The sequence below is a fragment of the Heterocephalus glaber genome, unplaced genomic scaffold (assembly GCF_053883595.1).
Source record: "Heterocephalus glaber isolate CG9 unplaced genomic scaffold, H.glaber_assembly_v1.0 deba00001504, whole genome shotgun sequence".
Lineage (NCBI taxonomy): Eukaryota > Metazoa > Chordata > Mammalia > Rodentia > Bathyergidae > Heterocephalus > Heterocephalus glaber.
This window is the reverse complement of record NW_028258324.1, coordinates 46,937,571-46,960,791: the sequence shown is the minus strand read 5'-3', so window position 1 is coordinate 46,960,791 and position 23,221 is coordinate 46,937,571. Positions and strand designations below refer to the sequence as shown.

At 37.4% G+C, this 23,221-nt stretch overlaps 1 protein-coding gene across 5 annotated transcripts in view; it reads right to left on the bottom strand.

Moving 5' to 3' along the window:
- Positions 1-23,221, bottom strand: part of Prkci (protein kinase C iota) — an 84,205-nt gene that overhangs the window by 39,635 nt on the left and 21,349 nt on the right. For 4 of the 5 annotated variants that reach the window (XM_087186499.1, XM_087186498.1, XM_087186502.1 and 1 more), the window contains exon 2: positions 10,279-10,400. In XM_087186499.1, coding sequence (XP_087042625.1) covers positions 10,279-10,400 — 122 coding nt within the window. Of the gene's footprint in view, positions 1-10,278; positions 10,401-10,610; positions 11,300-23,221 lie in introns of those variants that run through there. The other variant, XM_087186501.1, reaches the window with a different exon arrangement.

The following is a 23,221-nucleotide window of genomic DNA, read 5'->3' as shown; positions in this document are numbered from 1 at the left end:
GCCTGCCTCGCAAGCGCAAGGTCCCGAGTTCGATCCACCGTACCAAAAAAAAAAAAAAAAGAACAGTTCTGGTTAAGATGCTTCTAAACATAAATACAGAGTTGTAGTAAACATACATACAGAGAAAGTAAGAAACATTTTCCTTAGTCAACCAGCCAAAGAAATGAGTCATGCCTGGCATCAAGAGGTGTCTCAAAGACAATGACATTCACAAAGAACAAGTCATTGCAGCATAGCTGGGCCCTGAGCTGGCTCCCACTATGCCATTCTTTAGCCCATTCCTTTGGTTCTGTGAACATTATGACACACTAGATACCACCAACCCTGTCAAAACCTCAGTCATTCTCAGCAGAACTAAGAGAAGAATCTGTGAGAAGAATTCAATTATATCCTTTCCCCCAATCTAAAAGACAAGAGTGCTTCTATTATTTTCTCCAACTTGGCTCCCAAATCCCTGCTTCCTTTTATTTTCTCTGGGCATAATTTCATTAGTCCTCCTTGGTTCCCATTCTCCTTCCTTCCACCAGCTCTTCTCAGGCAAGGGCAAGTTTGAGTCTCCATCTCAAAAATCATTTGCGCTGCCTTACCACCACTCCCAGCGAAGAGGAGGCTTGCGGGCCGCCTCAACATCGTTCCCAGCGCAGAGGTGGTTCCCAGACCGCGGTAGCACCACTCCCACTGCAGAGGAGGTGAGCCACATGAGCGCCAGCAACACATACACACACACACAGCCCAATGCACCATCAAAATGAGAAGAAATGTAAACAATTCTCAAAACCAGACTTCCAGATCACCTACAGCAAGCCCACAGGGAAACAAGATGGAACACTCTTGATATTCAACCACCTGGACTCCCTGAATTGACAATGAAACAGGATCTGGAAAAAATGAAATCAGAAATAATTTCTCAGATAACAGCACAGACTGTGCTAGTAGTGCAAGACATGATTATTAAATCTAGAGAGGAGCTGAGGAACATGACGGAATCACAACATAGGAAACAAATGGAATCCATAAAACAGATACAAACAGATTTCCAGGAGATTAAAAACTCCATTCAAAGTCTACATAGCAGAATGAGCCAATATGAGGACCGAATTTCAGATACAGAAGATGAGATTGCAATTAGTGACCAGGAAAAGAAAAGTTCCTTTAAAATTATAAGAGACTGCAAGAAATCAATCCAGCAGCTGCTAGACGATGCAAAGAAGAATAACAAAAGACTGATTGGCGTCAATGAAGAAACAGGAGACAGTGCAGATGACATAAAAAAACTGTTCACAGAAGTGATGGCAGAAAACTTCCCAAGCAAGAGAAAAGAATTTGACATATAGATAAGTGAGGCATACAGGACTCCAACTAGCCTTGATGAAAAAAAAAAATCTACACATAGGCATATAATTATTAAGATTCCAGAAACCCACCAGAAGAACAAAGTTCTACAAGCAGTTAGAGAAAAGAAATCAATCACATACAAAGGAAAGCTCATCAGAATCACAGCAGACTTCTCAATGCAAACCCTCAAGGCAGCAAGAAGAGCTTGGAGTGATGTATTCCAAGCCATTAAAAAAAACAGCCTCCAACCCAGCTGATGTACCCTGAAAAACTATCTTTCAAAATTGATGGAGAAATAAAGATACTTTCATGACGAAGAGCACCTTAGGAATTTCATGAATACCAAAAGAGCACTCCAAAAAATTTTAGACAATATCCTAGGAAAAGACAATGAGGATCACAAACCCAGGAAGCATGCACAATAAATAAATCTAGCGCGACAAGAAATTAAATGCGAAGGGGGAGAATCCAACAAAAAGAAAAAGTCATGACAATGATAAGTCAATATGTATCAGTTATAACCACCAATGTTAATGATCTCAATTCACCAATCAAAAGAAAGAGACTGGAAAAATGGGTCAAGAAGCAAGATCCAACAATATGCTGCACGTAAGAAACACACTTAATTCAAAAAGAAACTCAGAGACTGAAAGTTAAAGGGTGGAAAACAATACTGCATGCAACAAGAACCAGAAAAAAAGCAGGAGTAGCTATCCTCTTTGCAGATCACGTGGATTTCAAACCAACACTGATTAAGAGAGACAAAGAAGGACACTACATCCTTGTAAAGGGAACAATCCAAGAGGAAGAGATGATAATCATAAATATCTATGCACCAAACACTACTGTGCCCAACTATATAAAACAAACACTAATGGACATGAAAAGTCATGTATGGACTAATACAATAGTAGTGGGGGACCTCAATACCCCACTGTAACAAATAGATAGATGAACTAGACAAAAAATAAGTAATGAAATAGTAGAACTCAATCGAACTCTTGAACAAATGAACATAACATGTTTACAGAGTGTTCCATCCCACCTAAACAGAATACACATTCTTTTCAGCTGCACATGGGTCATTCTCTAAAATAGACCACATACTCACTCATAGAACATGTTTAAGTAAGTGCAAAGGAATTGAAGTTATCCCCTGTATATTATCAGACCATAGTGTGATGAAATTGGATCAACAGGAAAAGAAACTGCAAAAATTTCATAAACACATGGAAACTGAACAACATACTTCTGAATAACCAATGGGTCACAGAGGAAATTAAAGAAGAAATCAAACAGTTCCTTCAATTAAATGATGATGATAATACAACACATCGGAATCTATGGGACACAATGAAAGCAGTCTTACGAGGGAAATTTATAGCAGTGAATACTCATATTAGGAAAACAGACCAAGCCCAATTAAACAACCTGATGCTGAACCTCAAGCTTCCAGAAAAAGAAGAGCAGGACAAACCCAAATCTCATACAAGGGAGGAAATTATAAAGATTAGAGCAGAAATCAATGCAATGGAGACTAAGAGAACCATACAAAAAAAATCAATGAAGCCAAGAGTTGGTTCTTCGAAAGAAGAAACAAAATTGACAAACGCTTAGCCAACCTTATCAGAAAAAGGAAAGGCCCAAATCCATGCAATTAGGAATGAAAAGGGTGAAATTACAACAGACCCAGCAGAAATCCAGAGGATCACCAATACCTATTTCAAGAACCTATACGCTGGGGCCGGGTTTTAGCTCAGTGGTTTCGCCACCTGCTGCACAAGCGCAAGGACCCGAGTTCAATCCCCAGTACCAAAAAAAAAAAGAACCTGTACGCCAATAAGGTGGAAAACAGAAGAAATGGACAGATTCCTAGATACGTATGAATTACCAAAGTTGAACAAAGAAGACCTTAAAATTCTAAACAACCAAAGATCAACTGAAATTGAAAATATAATTAAAAATTTACCAACTAGGGCCGGGGATTTAGCTCAGTGGTTCTGCCGCCTGCCTCACAAGCTCAAGGACCTGAGTTCAATCCCTGGTACAAAAAAAAAAAAAAAAAAAAAACCAAACTTATCAACTAAGAAAAGCCTGGGTCCTGATGGCTTCACTGTTGAATTCTACAAGACATTTTGAGAGGAACTACTACCACTACTGGTTAAATTCTTCAATGAAATTGAAAGAGAAGCAGTACTCCCAAATTCATTCCTGGAAGTAAGCATCACCTTGATCCCCAAAGCAGAGAAAGACCCAACCGAAAAGGAAAACTATAGGCCAATCTCACTAATGAACATAGATGCAAAAATCGTTAATAAGATACTGGCAAATAGAAAGCAGAAGATCATCAAGACGATCATACACCCTGACCAAGTGGGATTCATCCCAGGGATGCCGGGATGGTTCAACATACCCAAATCAATCAATGTAATACACTATATCGATAGGGCCAAAGACAAAAACCATATAATCATCTCAATAAATGCAGAAAAAGCATTTGACAAAATCCAACACGCATTTATGATAAAAACTCTACAAAAAATCGGAATAGATGGTCTCTACCTCGATCTCATAAAAAAAAACCATCTATGAAAAACCAACAGCCAATGTCATGCTAAATGGTCAAAAACTGAAATCCTACACAATAAAAGCAGGAACAGGACAAGGATGTCCACTATTACCACTCTTGTTCAATACAGTTTTGGAAACATTAGCCATGGCAATTAGACAAGGGAAAGAAATAAAAGGAATAAAGATAGGAAATGAAGAAGTCAAACTGTCATTATTTGCAGATGATATGATACTCTATATAGAAGACCCCGAGAAGCCCATGAAAAGTTTTCTAGACTTAATAATCAAATTCAGTAAAGTAGCTGGATGCAAGGTCAACACACAAAAATCAATAACTTTCCTCTACACAAACAACAGACTGAGACAGAAATAGGGCAAACAATTCCTTTCACAATAGCATTCAAAAAACTGAAATACCTAGGAATCAACCTAACAAAAGAAATCAAAGACCTCTTTTCTGAAAACTATAGCACTGTGAAAAGAGAGATTGAAGATGATATCAGAAAATGGAAAGACATCTCATGTTCCTGGGTAGGAAGGATCAACATAGTGAAAATGGCCATACTTCCAAAACTGCTATACATATTCAATGCAACCCTAATTGAAATCCCAGCAACATACTTCATGGACCTTGAGAAAATGATCCAAAAATTCATTTGAAACAAGAAGAGGCCCAGAATAGCACAAGCAATTCTAGGCAACAGAGACATGGAAGGGGGTATCACAACTACCAAATTGAAACTATATTACAAAGCTGTGATAAAAACAGCATGGTACTGGCAAAGATACAGACCTGAGGACCAGTGGAACAGATTAGAAGAAGCAGAAACAACTGCAGACACACTCAGCCATCTCATCTTTGACAGAGGAGCCAAACACCCTCACTGGAGGGAAGATAGCCTCTTTAATAAATGGTGCTGGAAAAATGGGGTTTCAACTTGCCAAAGATTAATGGATTAAAGATCTAAATATTAAAATAGAAACACTGAACCTGCTGGAACAGAGGTTAGGTAGAACTCTTGAAGACATTGGTGTGGGAAAAGGTTTTATGAACAAAACCTCAGGTGCCCATGAACTAGCACAATCAACAAGTGGGATCTCTTCTTATTAAAAAGCTTCTGCACAGCAAGAGAAACCACCAGCAGTGTGAAGAGACAACCCACAATGTGGGAAAAAATCTTCACCCGCGGTCCTTCAGACAAAGGTTTACTATCTAGACTCTATAAAGAACTTAAAAAAATCAGACCTCCCAAATTTAAAGACCCAATCCGAAAATGGGCATCTGAAATGAATACACAGTTCTCAGACAAATAAGCAGAAATGAAAAAGAAACATATAAAAAAATGTTCAACATCACTGGTCATTCAAGAGATGCAAATGAAAACAATGCTGAGATTCCACCTCACCCCAGAAAGAATGGCTGCTATCATGAAGTCAACCAATAACAAATGCTGGTGGGGCTGTGGGGAAAGAGGAACCCTGCTCCACGGCTGGTGGGAGTGTAGACTGGTGCAACCACTGTGGAGATCAGTATGGAGATACCTCAAAGAACTAGGACTAGAAGTCCCATTTGAACCAGCTATTCCCCTGCTGGGTATCTTTCCCAAAGAATTAAAAGAATCATACCACAGTGATATATGTGCATCCATGTTCACAGCAGCACAATTTGTAATAGCTAAAACTTGGAAGCAGCCCAAATGCCCATCAACTGTAGACTGGATAAAGAAAATGTGGTTTTTTAATAAAATGGTGTACTACTCAGCCATAAAAAATGAGAAATTAGAGACATTTATAGCTAACTGGATGCACATTGAGGCGATACTCTTAAGTGAAATAAATAGGACACACGTGTAAATACCGAATAGTTTCTCTAGTGTGAGAAACTGAATGTGTAAATAAGGACTAAAAGGTATAATAGATAATGTGAAATAGGAAGAAAAGGGGCAAAGGGGAAAGGGAAGTGGAGGGGTAGGGGAAAGGAAAGAAGGGAATGGAATTAATATAAAAAAATGAAAAAATGGAAACAAAGTCTTCGTAAATAGGGAAGGATGGAGGGGTTGAAGGGAGGGCAGGGGAAGGGGGAAAAATAAGAACCAAGAGAGATTATGTAAAGGTGCAAATTTCCAATGATGAATGTCATTATATTGTATACCTAAAATGTACCAATAAAATAAAATTTTAAAAAAATCATTTTCCCACTCAAGTTGCCACTCCATTCAGCAGCCTTACTTCTGAAGAGTAAATTGTACACTGAAGTTGGCAGGAATAGAGAAGAAGGAGAAAAAAAAGAGGTAGCATTTTGACTTTTCACTTTATATTTTTCATTAGTATTTGTTTAATCATAAACTTAAAATCTTTTATAATAAAACAAACTTTGCTAATATTAAGCATGACCATAACTTGCTTCTTTGTTATCTTCCATGCATTTCTCAAAAACAAATACTCTAATAAAACTAGTACTGCATAGGTCATGATAACAGCTGTTGAAATCAATGACATCTTTGCAGCCAGTCTCTATTTCAGCTGACCTCTCTATACTATCTGACAAAGTTGCCTACTATTTCTAAAAACTCTGTCTAGGTTTCTAAAACATCATTCTCAGCTACTGCACTTTCCACAATAGCCAACACTGCTTCTGCAATGCAGCATATACTTTTCACTTTTACTTTCTCAAATAAACTTGGCCATTGTTAAAAAAAAAAAGTCACTCTCCTCGGTATTAACTCTTCTTTTTAGTTTTTTATTTTGGAAAATTTCACACATATTACTAAATCCTGGTTTCTCTGTATATTAACCTACTTATTCCCTGCCACTATATGATTTTGAACAAATCCCTACATATTAACGTATAAAAAATAAACTAACAATTCTTTTAAAAATATCCAGACATATTCATACGCAAAAGAATGAAGCTGAATCTTTATCTTATACCATAAACAAAAATTAACTCAAATGGATTAGAGACCTAGATGTAAAAACTAAAACTACGAGAGTTAGAAGAAAGCATAGTGGAAAAGCTTCATCATAATACTGGATTTGACAGTGATTTCCTGGATATAATACCAAAGGCACAGTCAAGAAAATAAAAAGTAGATGAATTGGATAAAATCAAAATTAAAGCTGTCTGTGCATTAAAGCACACCATCAACAGTATGAAGACAACCCACTGGACTGAAGAATATAAGTACTGATAACGAGGATGTTCTTTACAACACTTATACCTCAATAACAAAAGAGCCTGATTTTTCTTTTTTTGACTTTTATTAGAATATGTTTGGAGCTCATAATGATTACATTCACTGTAGGGTAGATGTATATAACACATTCAATTTCCTTCTTTTTCTACCCTTTCTCCACCCTCTTTTAATTTTTCCAGTATCAGATTCATTTAAAGACCTTATAAAGTTAATTATCACATATACAGATTGAAATCCAGAATAATAAGAGCCTGATTTTTAAAATGAACAAAGGACATTTCTCCTAAGAAGATACATAAGTGACCAATAAGCAAATAATCATTAGAAAAATCCAAATCACAATCACAAGTTAAAGCTGGGCATGGTGGTGCACACCTTACAGAGGCTGAGGCTTGAGGATTGCTGTGAGTTCCAGGCCAACCTGAGCATAGGTTTGAGGCCAGCCTGGACTACTTAGTAAGACTCTGTCTCAATAAACCAAAAAAACAAAAGACAAAAAAACCCTCAACCAAGACAAGTTAACACATCACGCCTATTGGAATAGCTATTATTATTTTTTTTAAATCAGAAAACAAGAAATGTCAGCAAAGATATGAATAATCTAGAACCCTGTGCCCTGGTTGTGGGACTGTAAAATGGTACCATGATTGTACAAAATAGTACAGTGGTTCATAAAAAACGAAACAGGATTTCTAGGTATACAACGAAAGAACTGAAAGCAAGAACTTGAACAAGTATATATATGTATAGTAGTCCTACTCATGCATGGGGCATGTGTTCCAAGATCCATAAGGGACAACTGAAACCAGAGATAGTACCAAACCCTAGATATACTTTACTTTTTCCTTCACATTAAAGGATAAATTTAATGCTTTTCCCATCTTAAGCACATACTGTAACTTTTGTTGTTTGAGATAAACAGCAAAATGAGCATGAATTTTTTTTTCCTTCTTCACAATTTCATGGATATAAGATTTATTCCTATCATAAATCTTAGCAGGTCCAGAATATGATTTTTTTCTTTCCATATTATGTTAAGAAGGAGCTTATGGCTTTTCTTTGGAGCCTTTAAAATTATTTATTTACTTATGCTACTGTGGATAGAATTCAGGGCCTTCCCACTGAGCTACATCCAAAGTTCCTACTCCTTTTTAAAAGTCTTTTTGAGACAGGATCACACTAAATTCCTAAATAGCTCAGGCTATGCTCAAACTTGGGGTTCTTCTACCTTAGTCTCTCCGCGTGCTGATATTACAGGTGTGGGCCAAAATATCAGCATGAAATTGAAAATAAAGTAAAACAGGAGTTACTTGAACACAAGCACTGAGATACTATAATAACTGACTAATAACTGAGACAGCTGCTAAGTGACTATGAATAGTGTATAATGGGAATATGCTAGACAAAAGAGATGATAATACTTAGAAGAGCATACAATATAAAACTTACGAATTGTTTACTTCAAAAATTTTTCATTTAGTTTTTCTTTTTTTTGGTACCGGGGATCAAACTTAGGACCCTGCACTTGCGAGGCAGGCAGTGAAACCATGGAGCTAAATCCCTGGCCCTCATTTAGTATTTTCATACTGTGATGAATCATGGGTAACTGCAGTCATGGAAGTAAAACTGAAGACAAGAGAGGACTACTGTACACGCATGCTCATAACAGCATTATTCATACAGCCAAGAGGTGGAAGCAACCCAGTTTGTCCACTGATGGATAAAGGTCAAAACAAAATGTGGAGTGTATATACACAAAGTCTTTAAAAAACAGGAAATTCTTGGGCCGGGGATTTAGCTCAGTGGTTCCAGTGCCTGCCTGGCAAGCGCAAGGTCCTGAGTTCGATCCCTAGTACCAAAAAAAAAAAAAGCAGGAAATTCTGACAGATGCTACAACACTGACAATACCTGAGAACATATGCTACATGAAATAAGCCAGTCACAAAAGGACAAATATTGTATAATTCCATTTATATGAGCTGCCAAAAGTAGTGCAATTTCCAGAAGCAAAAAGTAGAAAGGTGATTATAAGGGACTGGGAAAAGAAAGGAATGGTGAGATAGTGTTTAATGGGTATAAAGTTTTAGTTTGGAAAAATGAAAATATTCTAGAAATGGATGGTGGTAATGGTTCCACAACAATGTGAGTTTATTTAATGCCACTAAACTATATACTTAAAAATTGTTAAAATGGTAAATTTTCTTTTAAGTCAATAATTTTATTTACCAGTATTTACTTTCAGATAGACTTGTATATGTGGAACATGACATTTACATAAGGAAATTCATGATAATACTATTTAATACTTGTAAATATTTGGAAATAAATTAAATGTCTATTAGTTGTTTATGCAGGCTTTAAAGATAATGCAGCAGCTCTACATGTGTGATATGAAATACCTCCACGTTACACCGTTCAGTTAAAAAAATAAATAAAAGCACAGCTAGACATGGTGGCACATGCCTGTAATCCTAGGACTCTGGGAGAGGAAGGAGAGTTGCAGGTTCAAACCCAGCCTGGGTAACTTAGTGAGATACTGTTTTATGGGGGTTTTTTTGGTAATGGGGATCGAACTTGGGACCTTGCACTTGCAAGGCAGGCAGTGGAACCACTGAGCTAAATCTCTGGCCCGAGATACTGTTTTAAATAAAAAATTTTATTCTTGTTTTTTCTTTTTTGGTACCAGGGATCAAACTCGGGCCGTCCTTGCACTTGTGAGGCAGGCAGTGGAACCACTGAGCTACATCCCCGGGCCTTTTAAATGAAAAATTTTAAAAGGGTTAGTGATGTAGCTCAGTGCAAAGATCCTATTCAATTCCTAGTACTGTAGCTAAGTAAATAAATAAATAAAATACTCAGTAAGAACTACTCGGTGTAGTGAATTCTGAGGTAACAAAACTGTGTATTAACTAGCAGACTTGTTCTGTTTTCAATGCATCTACTTTTTTTTAATCTATTAAAAGAAATAAACAAATTAGAGCATTAAGACCTATTTGAGACAGGGTCTCACTAAGTTGCCCGGACAGGACCTGAACTCAGGACTTGCCTCAACCTTCCAAAGTACTGCAAGTGCAGGTATACACCACTGTGACTGGCCTTTTATTACATTGTAAAAGTAACAGAATAATATCTTAAATCAGATGCTTACACTGGCAACCTTCTCTTTATTACTCACCTTCCTCATCTATCCATTTCATGGTGAAAAGCTGTTCATTGTCAAAAGAACACATGTCTCGAACTTCATTGCAAAGGCCCTCAAAGGAGATGGAAGGCTCAAAATGTGTTATCATGATATCTCTGAAAAAGAAAAGGGGTTTTAAGGTGGAAAATGATTAAAACTATAATGGTTTACATCTTATTGAATGTCTGACAATTTGATGGATTTCAGCTCTTTTGTGAGTAAACTATTTCTATAAAATTAAAATATCAATATTGAATGACTTAAAAATAAAAACATGGGATTTATGACAAACTTTAACTCAATCTCCCGGCATGAAGGAAGCCTACCTTAACTGCTCTAACAGATGATAGTTTCCTTTTTGCTTTACTTATTTGGGAGGCACTCAGGCTACAGATGAACAGCTTGGTGGGTAAGCTTCTGCCTAAGTGTAAGTGAAATTTCTTTCAATTGCCAGTCCCAGATCTCTTCTCCCTCCAGTCCTAGATCTCCTCTCACTCAAAAGTTTAACCTTCATCCAAGAGATGGCTCTTCTGTTGTGCTGTCTCACTTAGCCTTGACTTCTATAGATTAATCACTTAAAAATCTGTTCTGTCAGGCATGATTTCTAGATCTCTCACCTTCATTTTTACCTCTTCCCAAAAGAACTACTGTTTGCCAAAACTGGCTTTAAAGAGCTCATATTTTAAAGTAGGTAACCCAAAAAATACACAGGAAGACATAAATATGTCTTTCTTTTGGATTAGTGTTAGATGAGCAACAATTTATATTCACCAAGAAGCTACACTTGTACCCTGGCACGTGAATTTAATTCATTCCACGATTCTGGTTGTGAACTGAATTGGTTGTGAATTGAATCAAATTTTCTCATAAAGTTCAACGTAAATAAGGTTAATCCACTCTGTCCCCTACAAACATGACTGTGAACCAATTTTGGTTGTGAACCGAATCAAATTTCCCCATAAGATCAGTGTAAATAAGGTTAATCCATTTTGAACCATATGTATTTTTTAACTACAAAAACATGAAAAAAAATACAGAACAGTACAGTATGGTGAGGGGGAACACTAACCTTGCTTGAGATAACTTCCAGCATGGAGGACAGGAAGGTAAGTGAGGATGAGGTTACTGTTTGGAGGGAGAGTCCCCCTATAAGGATATTGGAGAGATCTTGTCTCTTAGTTTCAGGGTGAATTCTGGCAAAAAAAAATCTGTCTAATGTCACTTGTTTTTTTCTATGCTGCGTAACCTTTCAGAAATTAGAGACCTCATTATTATCAATCACCAGATTCAACACTCTGTTTGTTAGTCATGTTTGGATGGTGCTTCTCAAAGAAATCCTGGTACTCATTCCATTTTTCCATAATGGATTTTATCACATTGCTAACTTCCCTGTTTTCCTCTTCCTCGGTGGAAGGCCCCTCAACAAGTGCCTTCTGCTGCTCATTCTGAAGTTCAGGAAGTTCTTCCGTCATCAGCTCCTCTTTATAGTCCTCAATAAGCTCTTCTATGTTGCATCATCAACGTTTAGACCCATACTCTTGCCCATGGACACAATCTCTTCCACTACCTGTGCATCAGACCCTTCAAAGTCACGTTTAGTGACACATTCTGGCTCTGCCAGCTGTTTCTCATTCAACCACACTAACAAAAGTTTTTCCACCTCCTGCACCACTTATGTACTCTGCTTGGTTAACATCATTACTCCTTTTGCCACATTATCTATTCAAAATAGTTGGCCGGGGATTTAGCCTAGTGGTTCCGGTGCCTGCCTCGCAAGGACCCAAGTTTGATCCCCGGTACCAAAACAAAAAAACAAACAAACAAACAAAATAGTTGAGACTGCTGACTTTGCCATCTTGTACTCCAAGGCCAGATCAGTCACACGAATAACATGCTCATGTTTTTCTACAACTTCCTTCTTTATTTCAATGGTTATTTTCTTCAAAACCTTCTTACTATTCTTGCTCTGCACTTTTATTACTTTCATTTTTGCTCTGCATATTCTGGTTACCTTCATTACCCCTCTTCATGTTCTTGTCATCTTTATTACCACTCTGCACTTTCTTTTTACCACCATGCTTGCTCTGCACTTTCTTTGAAGCCTTGCTGGACTAAATAATACTGTACAGTAGTATATGTGCTTAAAAATACACACAACAAAGCTTCACAGCAAGTGTGTGCAGATCTGTCAGAGACCATAATCTCAACTAGAGGAAGCCACCACCATGTGTCAGAGCAGGGAATATGGCTGTGTTCAAGTTTGTGCAGAGAAGATGGCCATGGTCGTGTTCATCACCCAATGTGGAGTTTGCCAAGAGAAGCAAAATTCTGTTGAACACTTCTGTTCATGAACCAAACTGTTTGCAAACTAAGGTATTAATGTATTTACTTTAAGATTTTAAAACTATAATGTTTTAAAGTAGAGGGCAGGGGTTTTCTCTAGGGAGTCATGAGAAGGCTCCCTATGTCCTAATCTGTACACAGCAGCCACAGTGATCCTTTCAAATGCAAGTCAGACAGATTGAATGACTCTTAATTTAACATTTATTCAGTGATCCCTAAGTTAGACTCTGTTCTAAGGGTTTTACAAAATTAATGTAGTTCATGCCATTTTTCTCTTTGAACTCTTCAAATGCCTCTCCTGTCATGTAGAATAAAATCCAAAGTTCCTACCAGGGTCTACAAGGCCCTATGTGAACTGGCCCTGACTACCTCTCTCACAGTTCTCCTAACATTGGACAGATAAACAAATGTTTATAGTCTACTATCTGTGAATATAAGCTTGGTAAAGGTGAAAACAGGAACATTTTTAAAAAATTATACTGCTAGTGGCCAATGCAGTGCCTAGCACAGAACAAATACACAGTAAGTATTTGTTGAAAGAAGAAAAGAGACTTCTGGGAAAACAGCGCAGTGGTAAGCAGCAATTCATCCTCTCCAAGATTCAGAATCCAGACCCTGGAAAATAATTTGGCAAAGATAAAAGAAGAGTGGGAAGTAATCCCTATGAATCAGGAAGGATCTGACAGGAAAATTAAAAGCTACAGGGCCGGGGATTTAGCTCAGTGGTTCTGCTGCCTGCCTCACAAGTGCAAGGACCCGAGTTCAATCCCCGGTACCAAAAAAAAGCTACAGAGAAACTAAAAAAAAAAAGAATACAACATGGGAAAGGGACAAGACAACCTGCATTTTCCTCTCAGCTCCCACCTCATGGATGGCAAGAAAGGAAGATTCAATCTAAGAGGAAAGGTAAAAGCTGGGAACTACAGAAGGCTTCAGGGAAAAATGCAGCAGTGGAACACAACAGTGGGTGCTGTGAGACGCAAAAGCTGGTGAGTGACTAGCCCAAGTGCCCACCATACCCTTTGGAGCGAGTGCTTGGTTAGATGCCATTCCAGGGAGGGACTGACAGAATTTAGGACTCAGAGCAGCTGCAAGATGGCTTTAATTCAGGGCTCCCAATGTTACGCTCCCACAATGACTGGGTGAAGGAAGCCACAGGAGACTTTCATGGCCAAGGAACCGCAGTCAGGCTGGCAAGTGACCCTCTAGGGTATTCAAGATAAAGATACAGAACCATCCAAACAGCCAAAGGCAGGCTCAGCCTGAATGTCTCTGGATTTCAAAGGAGCTGAATTGGCGACCTCACTGTAATCTTTCTGCCTGCTGGTGCTTGCATTCAGCATGGATCTGGGGTCTGACGGCCTTCTTTATCTACCAATATGAGTAGGGACATGTCTCACCTGGATACTTCCCCCAAACGGTAGATCCAGGAAGAAAAACCACATGTTCAATTTTAGTATATGTGCTGCCGAAGCAAGCACAAAACCACATGTTCAAAATCACAGAAAAATGTTTTTTTCTTTTTGGGGCTTGGGAAATTTTCTTTGGTCCTTCTTCCTTGCCTATCTCTTTTTCTTTTTGCTTTTTCACCTCCTTTCCCTCTCAATTTTTTTCCCTTTAATTTTTTTCTTATTTTTAGACCCTATATGATTTATTTCTTTTTGGTCTCTCTTTTAATCTTCTATTTCTTATCTGTTTTTCTCTTACCCTTACCTAATTCTATAAACAACTTTCTACACCACAATAGGATCCTTTGTACCACTTCTCTTTCCTCCTCATATTACAGTTTAAGGTTTCAATGTATTCCTTCTGCATTCCTCCATTCCCAAAGCCTGTATATTTAATAGTACAACCAGAAAGATTTGTTAATTTTTTGATAGTAACTCGGTAAAATTACTGTTGAATTCTTTTCTACCATTAGTAGAAACACAGCTATTGCATTCAGTATTAGCTGTAAGTCAATACTTCGGTTGTCTTAATGTTTACACCATAATTAGAGATTTCTTCTCCGGATTAAGGGTGGTACATAATTGGTTATACGTATGTTAAGATCCAATTTGTCTTGGACAACAATACTGTAGCTGATCTACTTGATATTAACAGTCACATAAGTGTTGCTATTTCTCTGTAAACCAATACTCAGATTACCTTTGTGACCTAACAGTACTAAAGTACATTCCCAGAGAACTTAGTTGTTAGGCTGACTACACAGCATCCTTACCTCCCAAATTAACCAAGGTGGTTGGATGGTGGGGCTGTGGCAAAGGATTTTACCTAGCCACATCCTAAGTATATCATTAAGAATGAACTAAAGAGACCTCTACATTAGCAACAAAATCTTTATACTACAAGCATCCACAAATCTCAGCACAAAACAATAGAAACATGAGAAGACAAGCCAACAAAATGCCTCTAAAACTCCCAACTCCCCTGAAGCCAATCCAGCAAGCACCAAGGGGAAGAATGGAATAAGCCATAACAAAATTATTTGAAAGGATAACAGAGTAGGTTAGAAAATAGATCACAGACATACTCAGCAGGATCACAGAAGATATAGCTAAACAGATAATGGAAATAATAACCAAAAAGACACATGAGCTTTCAGAAGACATTAACAGAAAGCTAGATGAACTAAACAAAATGATTCAAAACATGAATGACCAGTTTATCAAAGAATTCGTCTATGAAAAGGTTTCAAGCAGAAATCCAGGAGATTAAAAATCATATTGAAAGCATGGGTAGCAGAAATGACCAATGTGAAAACAGAATTTCGGAACTAGAAGACAATGATGCCTCCAAAGACCAACTACTCAACCTTAAAAACAAAAGAATATTGCCAGGGATTTAGCTCAGTGGTGCTGTTGCTTGCCTCACAAGTGCAAGGTCCTGAGTTCCATCCCCGGTACCAAACAAACAAACAAGAGAATATTAAGAAATGGATCTGATGGCTGTTAGTAGATGGAAAGAAGACTAATCTAATTGGAGTAAGTGAGAAATCAGAAGACAGCACAAATGGAATAAAAAATTGTTCACAGAAATAATGGCAGAAAACTTCCCAAATACAGAGAAAGAAATAAACATACAGCAATAATAAATAATAAACATATCAAACCCCAAATAGCCATGACTAAAAGAAAACATGTCCGTGGCACACTATATTCAATGTACCAGAGGTCCGTTACAGGGACAAAATCTTAAAAGCTGCTAGAGAAAGACAACAAATCACACATAAAGGTAAAACCACTAGAATTACAGCAGACTTCTCTATTCAAACCTTAAAGGCCAGGAAGACTAGAAGTGAAGTGTTGCAAGCCCTAGAAGATAACAACTTCCAACCCCAACTTAGGTATCCTGCAAAACTTTACTTCAAAATTGATGAAGAAATAGGTAATCAAATAATCAAATCTTGGATTGTGAGTAACTTGGTCTGAAAGTGTTCCACAAGAGAAGCAAGCATTTCTAAAAAATTTTAAGTTGACAAATGAGTGATGTCTTGCAATATGAATGGAAGATCACACCAAATGACATATGATCACAACTGCTTCTCTTGCCCGCTGCTTTGATATACAAGTGCTTTGGATTTTGAGTGAAATAAATTATTCTCATAACCCAAGATTTTGCTATATTTCCCTGACGAGCATCTCAAAAAATTCATGACCACCAAACTAGTGTTACATAAAATTCTCAAGGATACTCTAGAAAGAGACAATGATGCCAACAATGCCAACAAGTTAAAAAAAAAAAAAAGACTGGCAAGATGAATAGCCAATCAAAGGAAACAATTAAATAAAATCAGCAACAGGAAAATAATGCATTAACAGGAATAAATCAATATCTCTCAACAGTAACTCTCAATGTGAATGGTCTCAATTCCCCAGTAAAAACACACAGATTAGGCCGGGGATTTGGCTCAGTGGTTTCGCCAAGCACAAGGACCCAAGTTCGATCCCCGTTTCCAAAAAAAAAAAAAAAAAAGAGACAGATTAGCAGAATGGGTCAAGAAACAAAGTCCTATGATACAGGAAACACATTTAAATTAGAAAGAAACACAGATTAACAAAGAATGGAGAATAGTTTTCCATTTAATGAGAACCCAGAAAAAAACAAAACAAAACAAAACAAAAACAAAACCAGGAGTAGCTATCCTAATTTCAGACAAAGTGGATTTCAAGCCAAAACAGATCAGAAGAGATAAAGAAGGTCACTGCATGCTGGTTAAGGGAATAATTCAACAGGAAGAGACAATTATAAACATAAACACACCAAATACCAGTGCACTCAACTTCATAAAGCAAACAATAATGGACAAGAAAAATAAGATAAACACCAATACAATTGTATTAAGGCACCTCAATACCCCACTATAACAAATAGATAACCAAACAAAAAAATTAACAAAGAATTATCAGAGTGTTCTATCCAAAAACAACAGAATACACATTCTTTTCAGCAGCACATGGGACTTTTTCCAAAACAGACCGCAAATTAGACCATAAAGCTGGCTTAAGTAAATGCAAAAGAATCAAACTTATCCCATGTACATTCTCATATCGTAGTGCAATGAAACAAAAACTCAATGGCAAAAGACATCACAAAACTATGGAAATACATGGAAATTAAATAATATACTCTTGAATATTCAATGAGGCAGAGCCAGGGATGTACCTTACCACACCTGCCTTGCAAGCGCAAGGTCCTGAGTTCGATTTCCGGTGCCAAAAAACAAATAAACAAACAAACAATAATTAGTTCCTACAATCAAATAAAAATTCTAGTGTGACATACTGGAACCTATGGGACACAATGAAAGCAGTCTTAAGAGGGAAGTTTACAGCAATGAATTCCCACATCAGAAAAAGAGCAAGCTCAAATAACCTAATAATGGACCTCAAGGTATTAGAAAAACAAAAACAATCCAAACTCAAAACTAGTACGATGAAGGAAATTATAAAGATCAGAGTAAAAATCAATGAAACTGAAACTAAAAAAAAAAAAGCATCAATGAATCAAAGACTTGGTTCTTTGAAAGAATAAATGAAATAAGCAAACTCTTAGCCAATCTTACCAAAATGAGAAAAGACCTAGATTCATGCAATTAGAAATGAAAAAACTGAAATCACAACAGTCTGCTGAAATCCACAAGATTATTAGGAAAATGTACTCTAATAAAATGGTAAATTCAGAAGAAATAGATAAGATTCCTAGATACATACGAACTACCAAAACTGAACCAAGATATACAAATCTTGAATAATCCAGTATCAGTCAATGAACCTGAAGAAGTTAAAAAAAAAAAACCAAACCCCAAAAATCAACAACAAAAAACTACCAGCTAGGAAAGCCTAGATCCTAATGGATTCACTGCCGAATTCTACAAGAACCTTAGAGAAGATCTAATGCCAATACTCCTAAAACTCTTTAATAAAACTGAAAGGGAAGCAGTGCTCCTAAAATCATTCCTGGAAGCAAGGATTACCTGATTCCAAAACCAGATAAGGACCCAACCAAAAAAAAAAAAAAAGAGAGAGAACTACAAGATAGTCTCTTTAATCAACAGATGCAAAAATCCTCAATAAAATACTGACAAACAGAATGCACCAAATCATCAAAAAGATCACACACCATGACCAAGTGGGATTCTGGGCTGGTTCAACATATACAAAGCAATAAATGTAATACATCAGTTAAATAGAAGCAAGGTCAAAGACCTCTCAATAGATACAGAAAAAGCATGTGACAAAATCCAACATTCATTCATGATTTTAAAAACCTGAAGAAAACAGGTATAGAAGGTCTTTATCTCAATCTGATAAAAGCCATCAATGACAAACCAATGATCAACATTATACTAAATGGAAACTGAAAGAAAGCTTTCTCTCTAAAATCAGGAACAAGACAAAGATTCCTCTATCACCACTCCTCTTCAATGTACCTCTCAAAACATTAACCAGAGCAATTAGACAAGAGATAGAAATTAAAAGGATATGGATAGGAAAGCAAGAAGCAGTGAACATAGAAGGAAAAATGGAAACTGAAAGAAAGCTTTCTCTCTAAAATCAGGAACAAGACAAAGATTCCTCTATCACCACTCCTCTTCAATGTACCTCTCAAAACATTAACCAGAGCAATTAGACAAGAGATAGAAATTAAAAGGATATGGATAGGAAAGCAAGAAGCAGTGAACATAGAAGGAAAAATGGAAACAAAGCATTCGTAAAGAGGGAGGGGAGGGGATTTGAGGGGGGGGGGGAATGGGATAAAATAAAATGTATTTTAAAAACCCCAAGAAATTAAATTATGATTATTTGCACATGAAATGATCCTCTATATGGACTCCATCAAAAAATACCTAGAATAAATAACCAAATTCAATAATATAGCAGGATACAAAGACAACACTCAAAAAATCAATAGGATTACTGTGCAACAATAACAAACTCACTGAGAGAGAAAATGGAAAAACAACACCTTTCACAATAGCATCAAGAAAAATTAAATACTTAAGGAAGTGAAAGACCTCTACAATGAAAACTTTGGTACTATGAAAAAGGAGATCAAAGAGGACATCAGCAAATGGAAAGATATCCCCTGATCTTGGATTGGCAAAACCAATATAGTCAAAAAGGCTATACTTCCAAAACTGTTACATAGATTTAATGCAATACCAATAAAAATATCAATAGCATTCTGCACAGAACTAAAGAAAAATCCTAAGATCCACATGGAACCAGAAGAGAACTAGAATAGCAAAAACAATTCTGGGCAACAAGGGCAAGACAAGGGGCAACACAATCCCAGCCTTCAAATTATATTACAAAGCTACAGTGATTAAAAACAGCATGATATTGGCAAAAAACAAAACAAAACAGAGCAGAATGGAGGCTGCAGAAACAACTTCAGGAACACTCAGTTACAGTCTTTTTGACAAAGGGGCCAAATACATTTGCTGGAGGAAAGACAGCCTCTTTAACAATTGGTGCTGAGAGGGCCAGAGATTTAGCTCAGTGGTGCCACCGCCTGCCTTGCAAGTGCAAGGCAAGGTTCTGAGTTCAATCCCCGGTACAAAAAAACCCCCAAAGAACAAAAACAAAAACAAAACAAATGATGCTGAGCCTGGGATTTAGCTCAGTGGTTCTGCTGCCTGAGCGCAAGGTCCCGAGTTCAAATCCCTGGTACCAAAAAAGGGAAAAAACCAAAAACAAAAAATAAATGGTGGTGAGAAAAGTGGCTATCCACATGCCAAAGATTGAACTGAGATCCACATCTCTCACCATGCCCTAAACTAAAATTGAAATGGATCAAAGATGTAAATATTAAAACAGAAACAATCTGTTGGAAGATGAGATGGGTAAAACTCTTGAATTCTGGTTCCACAAGAAATAAGACCAAGAATCAACAAATGGGATCACATCAAATTAAAAAGCTTCTGCACAGCAAAGGAAACCACTAACAGAATGAAGATATAACCTACAGAATGGAAAAAAAATTTGGCCCTGTTGTCCTTGACAAAGGACTAATATCTAGAATATATAAAGAACTCAAAACAATTAGACCTCCCACAAATTTAAAGACCTAATCAAAAAAAGGGCATCTGATATAAGTAGATACTTCTCAGATAAAGAAGTACAGGGCCAGGGATTTAGCTCAGTGGTTTCACTGCCTGCTGTGCAAGCACAAGGACCTGAGTTCGATCCCTGGTACCAAAAAAAAGAAGTACAAATGGGCAATAAATACATGAAAAAATGTTCAACATTGCTGGCCATTTGAGAAATGCTAAATAAAACAACACTGAGATTCCATCTCATTCCAGAAATAATGGCTATGTTCAAGAAATCAACCAATAACAAGTGCTAGAGAAGCTGAGGGAAAATACGAACCCTTGTTCATTGTCGGTAAGTGTAAACTGGTACGACCACTACAGAAATCAGTATGGAAATTCCTCAAAAAATTAAAATTAGAAATTCCATTTGGCTCAGCTACTCTCTTTCCTTTGAGGTATATTATCAAGAGTTAAAGAAGACATACCACAGTGATGTACCATATACATATTCATATTTATAGCAGCATAGTTCTTTTTTTTCACAAAAAGATTATATATTTATATATATATTTTTTACCCTGTGGAAACAAATTTTCTACGAAACACAAAAACCTTTATAAGTTACCATTGAAATGAAAATCTTCTCTTATTCCGTTCTTGCATTTTTATATAACCCTAAACCCACCTGGGGGACTTTTCTAGAAATTAAATCTTCCTTTAGCAACAGAGCAGTTCTGCCGAGAAAATAAACCCCAAACCAAAGGGGGAGGGGAGGGAACATCCCAAACATACAAACTACAAAATAAATAAGAATTATAAAGTTTTTCTTAAAAGTAACCTTAACAATTATCAAGCTAGTAAGTTCTGCCTTATCACATAGACTCTCTATACAACATATCCCTAGACTTTATTACTATGAGGTATTTGGAGGAATTGGTAAAGGTGACACACGGCTCTCCTGGTAAAGGACCAGGAGCTCTGGGAGGACGGAGGAGGAGGAGGAGGAGGAGGAGGAAGAGGAGCAGGAGCAGCAGCAGCAGCAGCAGCAACAGCAGCAGCTTTGGTTTATCAGCAAAACATTGGGTGGGGGAGGTCATCCTTTGGTATCAAAGAAAGTTTCATTGCTTGGTTGCATGGAAAAAGCACCACAGTGAAAAATTATGCCTTTTTTTTTCATTAGTGACCTTTCTAAGAGGCTGAGGTATTCAAAGAGTGTAAGGAGACAGGTTAACAGCGGTTTAACACTTTGGTTCAAGCAAGGCACTCAACCTAGGAGTTACAAAGTTCGTGACATACTTGCTAGAGATTTACAAGAAGAACTAGCAGTATTAAGAGCAGTGTTTCCTAACGTTGTTGTCATTGTTGTATCATTCTTAAGAATGAAGATGTTACCTATTATACATTTAGTCCTTATTTACACTTTCAGATTCTCACACCAGAGAAACTATTCGGAATTTATTCATGTGTGTCCTATTTATTTCACTTAAGAGTATCGCCTCAATGTGCATCCACTTAGCTATAAATGTCTCTAATTTCTCATTTTTTTAAGGCTGAGTAGTACTCCATTTTATTAAAAAACCACATTTTCTTTATCCAGTCTCCAGTTGATGGGCATTTGGGCTGTTTCCAAGTTTTAGCTATCACAAACTGTGCTGCTATCAACATGGGCGCACATATATTACTGTGGTATTCTTTTAATTCTTTGGGGAAGATCCCCAGCAGTGGAATAGCGGGGTCAAATGGGACTTCCAGTCCTAGTTCTTTGAGGTATCTCCATACTGATCTCCACAGTGGTTGCACCAGTCTACACTCCCACCAGCAGTCGAGCAGGGTTCCTCTTTCCCCACAGCCCTGCCAGCATTTGTTATTGGTTGATTTCATGATAGGAGCCATTCTTTCTGGAGTGAAATGGAATCTCAGCGTTGTTTTCATTTGCATCTCTCGAATGACCAGTGATGTTGAACATTTTTTCATGTATTTATTTGCTATTTCTACTTCTTTATCTGAGAAATGTCTGTTCATTTCAGATGCCCATTTTTGGATTGGGTCTTTCAATTTGGGAGGTCTGATCTTTTTAAGTTCTTTATAGATTTGAGATAGTAGACCTTTGTCTGAGGAAGAGCAGGTGAAGATTTTTTTCCCACATTGTGGGTTGTCTCTTCACACTGCTGGTGGTTTCTCTTGCTGTGCAGAAGCCTTTTAATAAGAAGAGATCCCACTTGTTGATTGTGCTAGTTCACGGGCAAAGGAATATTCGTTCATGGTGGGAGCCAACTCCTTACAACACACCCCACCATGAGCTTGCTCCTCTGGCCCTTGGCAGCCCTGTGCATTGAGCCTGTCCAAGTCTTTATATCGCATCCATATCCCTTTATCTTTCTTCCCTGAGCTCCCTCCTGGGGAAGCTGGAAAGGAGGCTTGAGCTGATCATGGGAGGAGGCAGAGAGGGGAAGGAAATGGGAGGGCTAGGGGAAAGGATAGAAAGGAATGGGATTAATATGAGAAAATGGAAAAATAGGTACAAAATCTTTGTAAATAGGGAGGAATGGAGGGGTTGGAGGGCTGGGCAAGGGTGAAAAATAAGAACCAAGAGAGACTATGTAAAGGTGCAAATTTCCAATGATGAATGTCATTATATTGTATACCTACAATGTACCATTGATTAGAATGAATAATCGATAATGCAAAATAGGAAGAAAAGGTCCAAAGGGGTAGGGGTAGTGGGAAGGGCAGGGGAAAGGAAAGAAGGGAAAGGAAAAATGATGAGAAATGGAAAAAATGGAAATAAAGGCTTTGTAAATAGGAAGGGTGGAGGGCATGAAGGGAGGGCTAGGAATGGGGAAAAAATAAGAACCAAGATGCATTATGTAAAGGTACAATTCCCAATGAGAAATGTAATTGTGTTGTATACCTACAATGTACCAATAAAAGAATTTAATATAAAAAAAAAAGAATGACTGAGTGAAGAGGGGACAGGGAAGTGGGGACAGGTGGGACTGGACAGGAGGGGGATTCCCTCTGCAGACAGGCCATGCACGAAAGTATCTTTGGTAT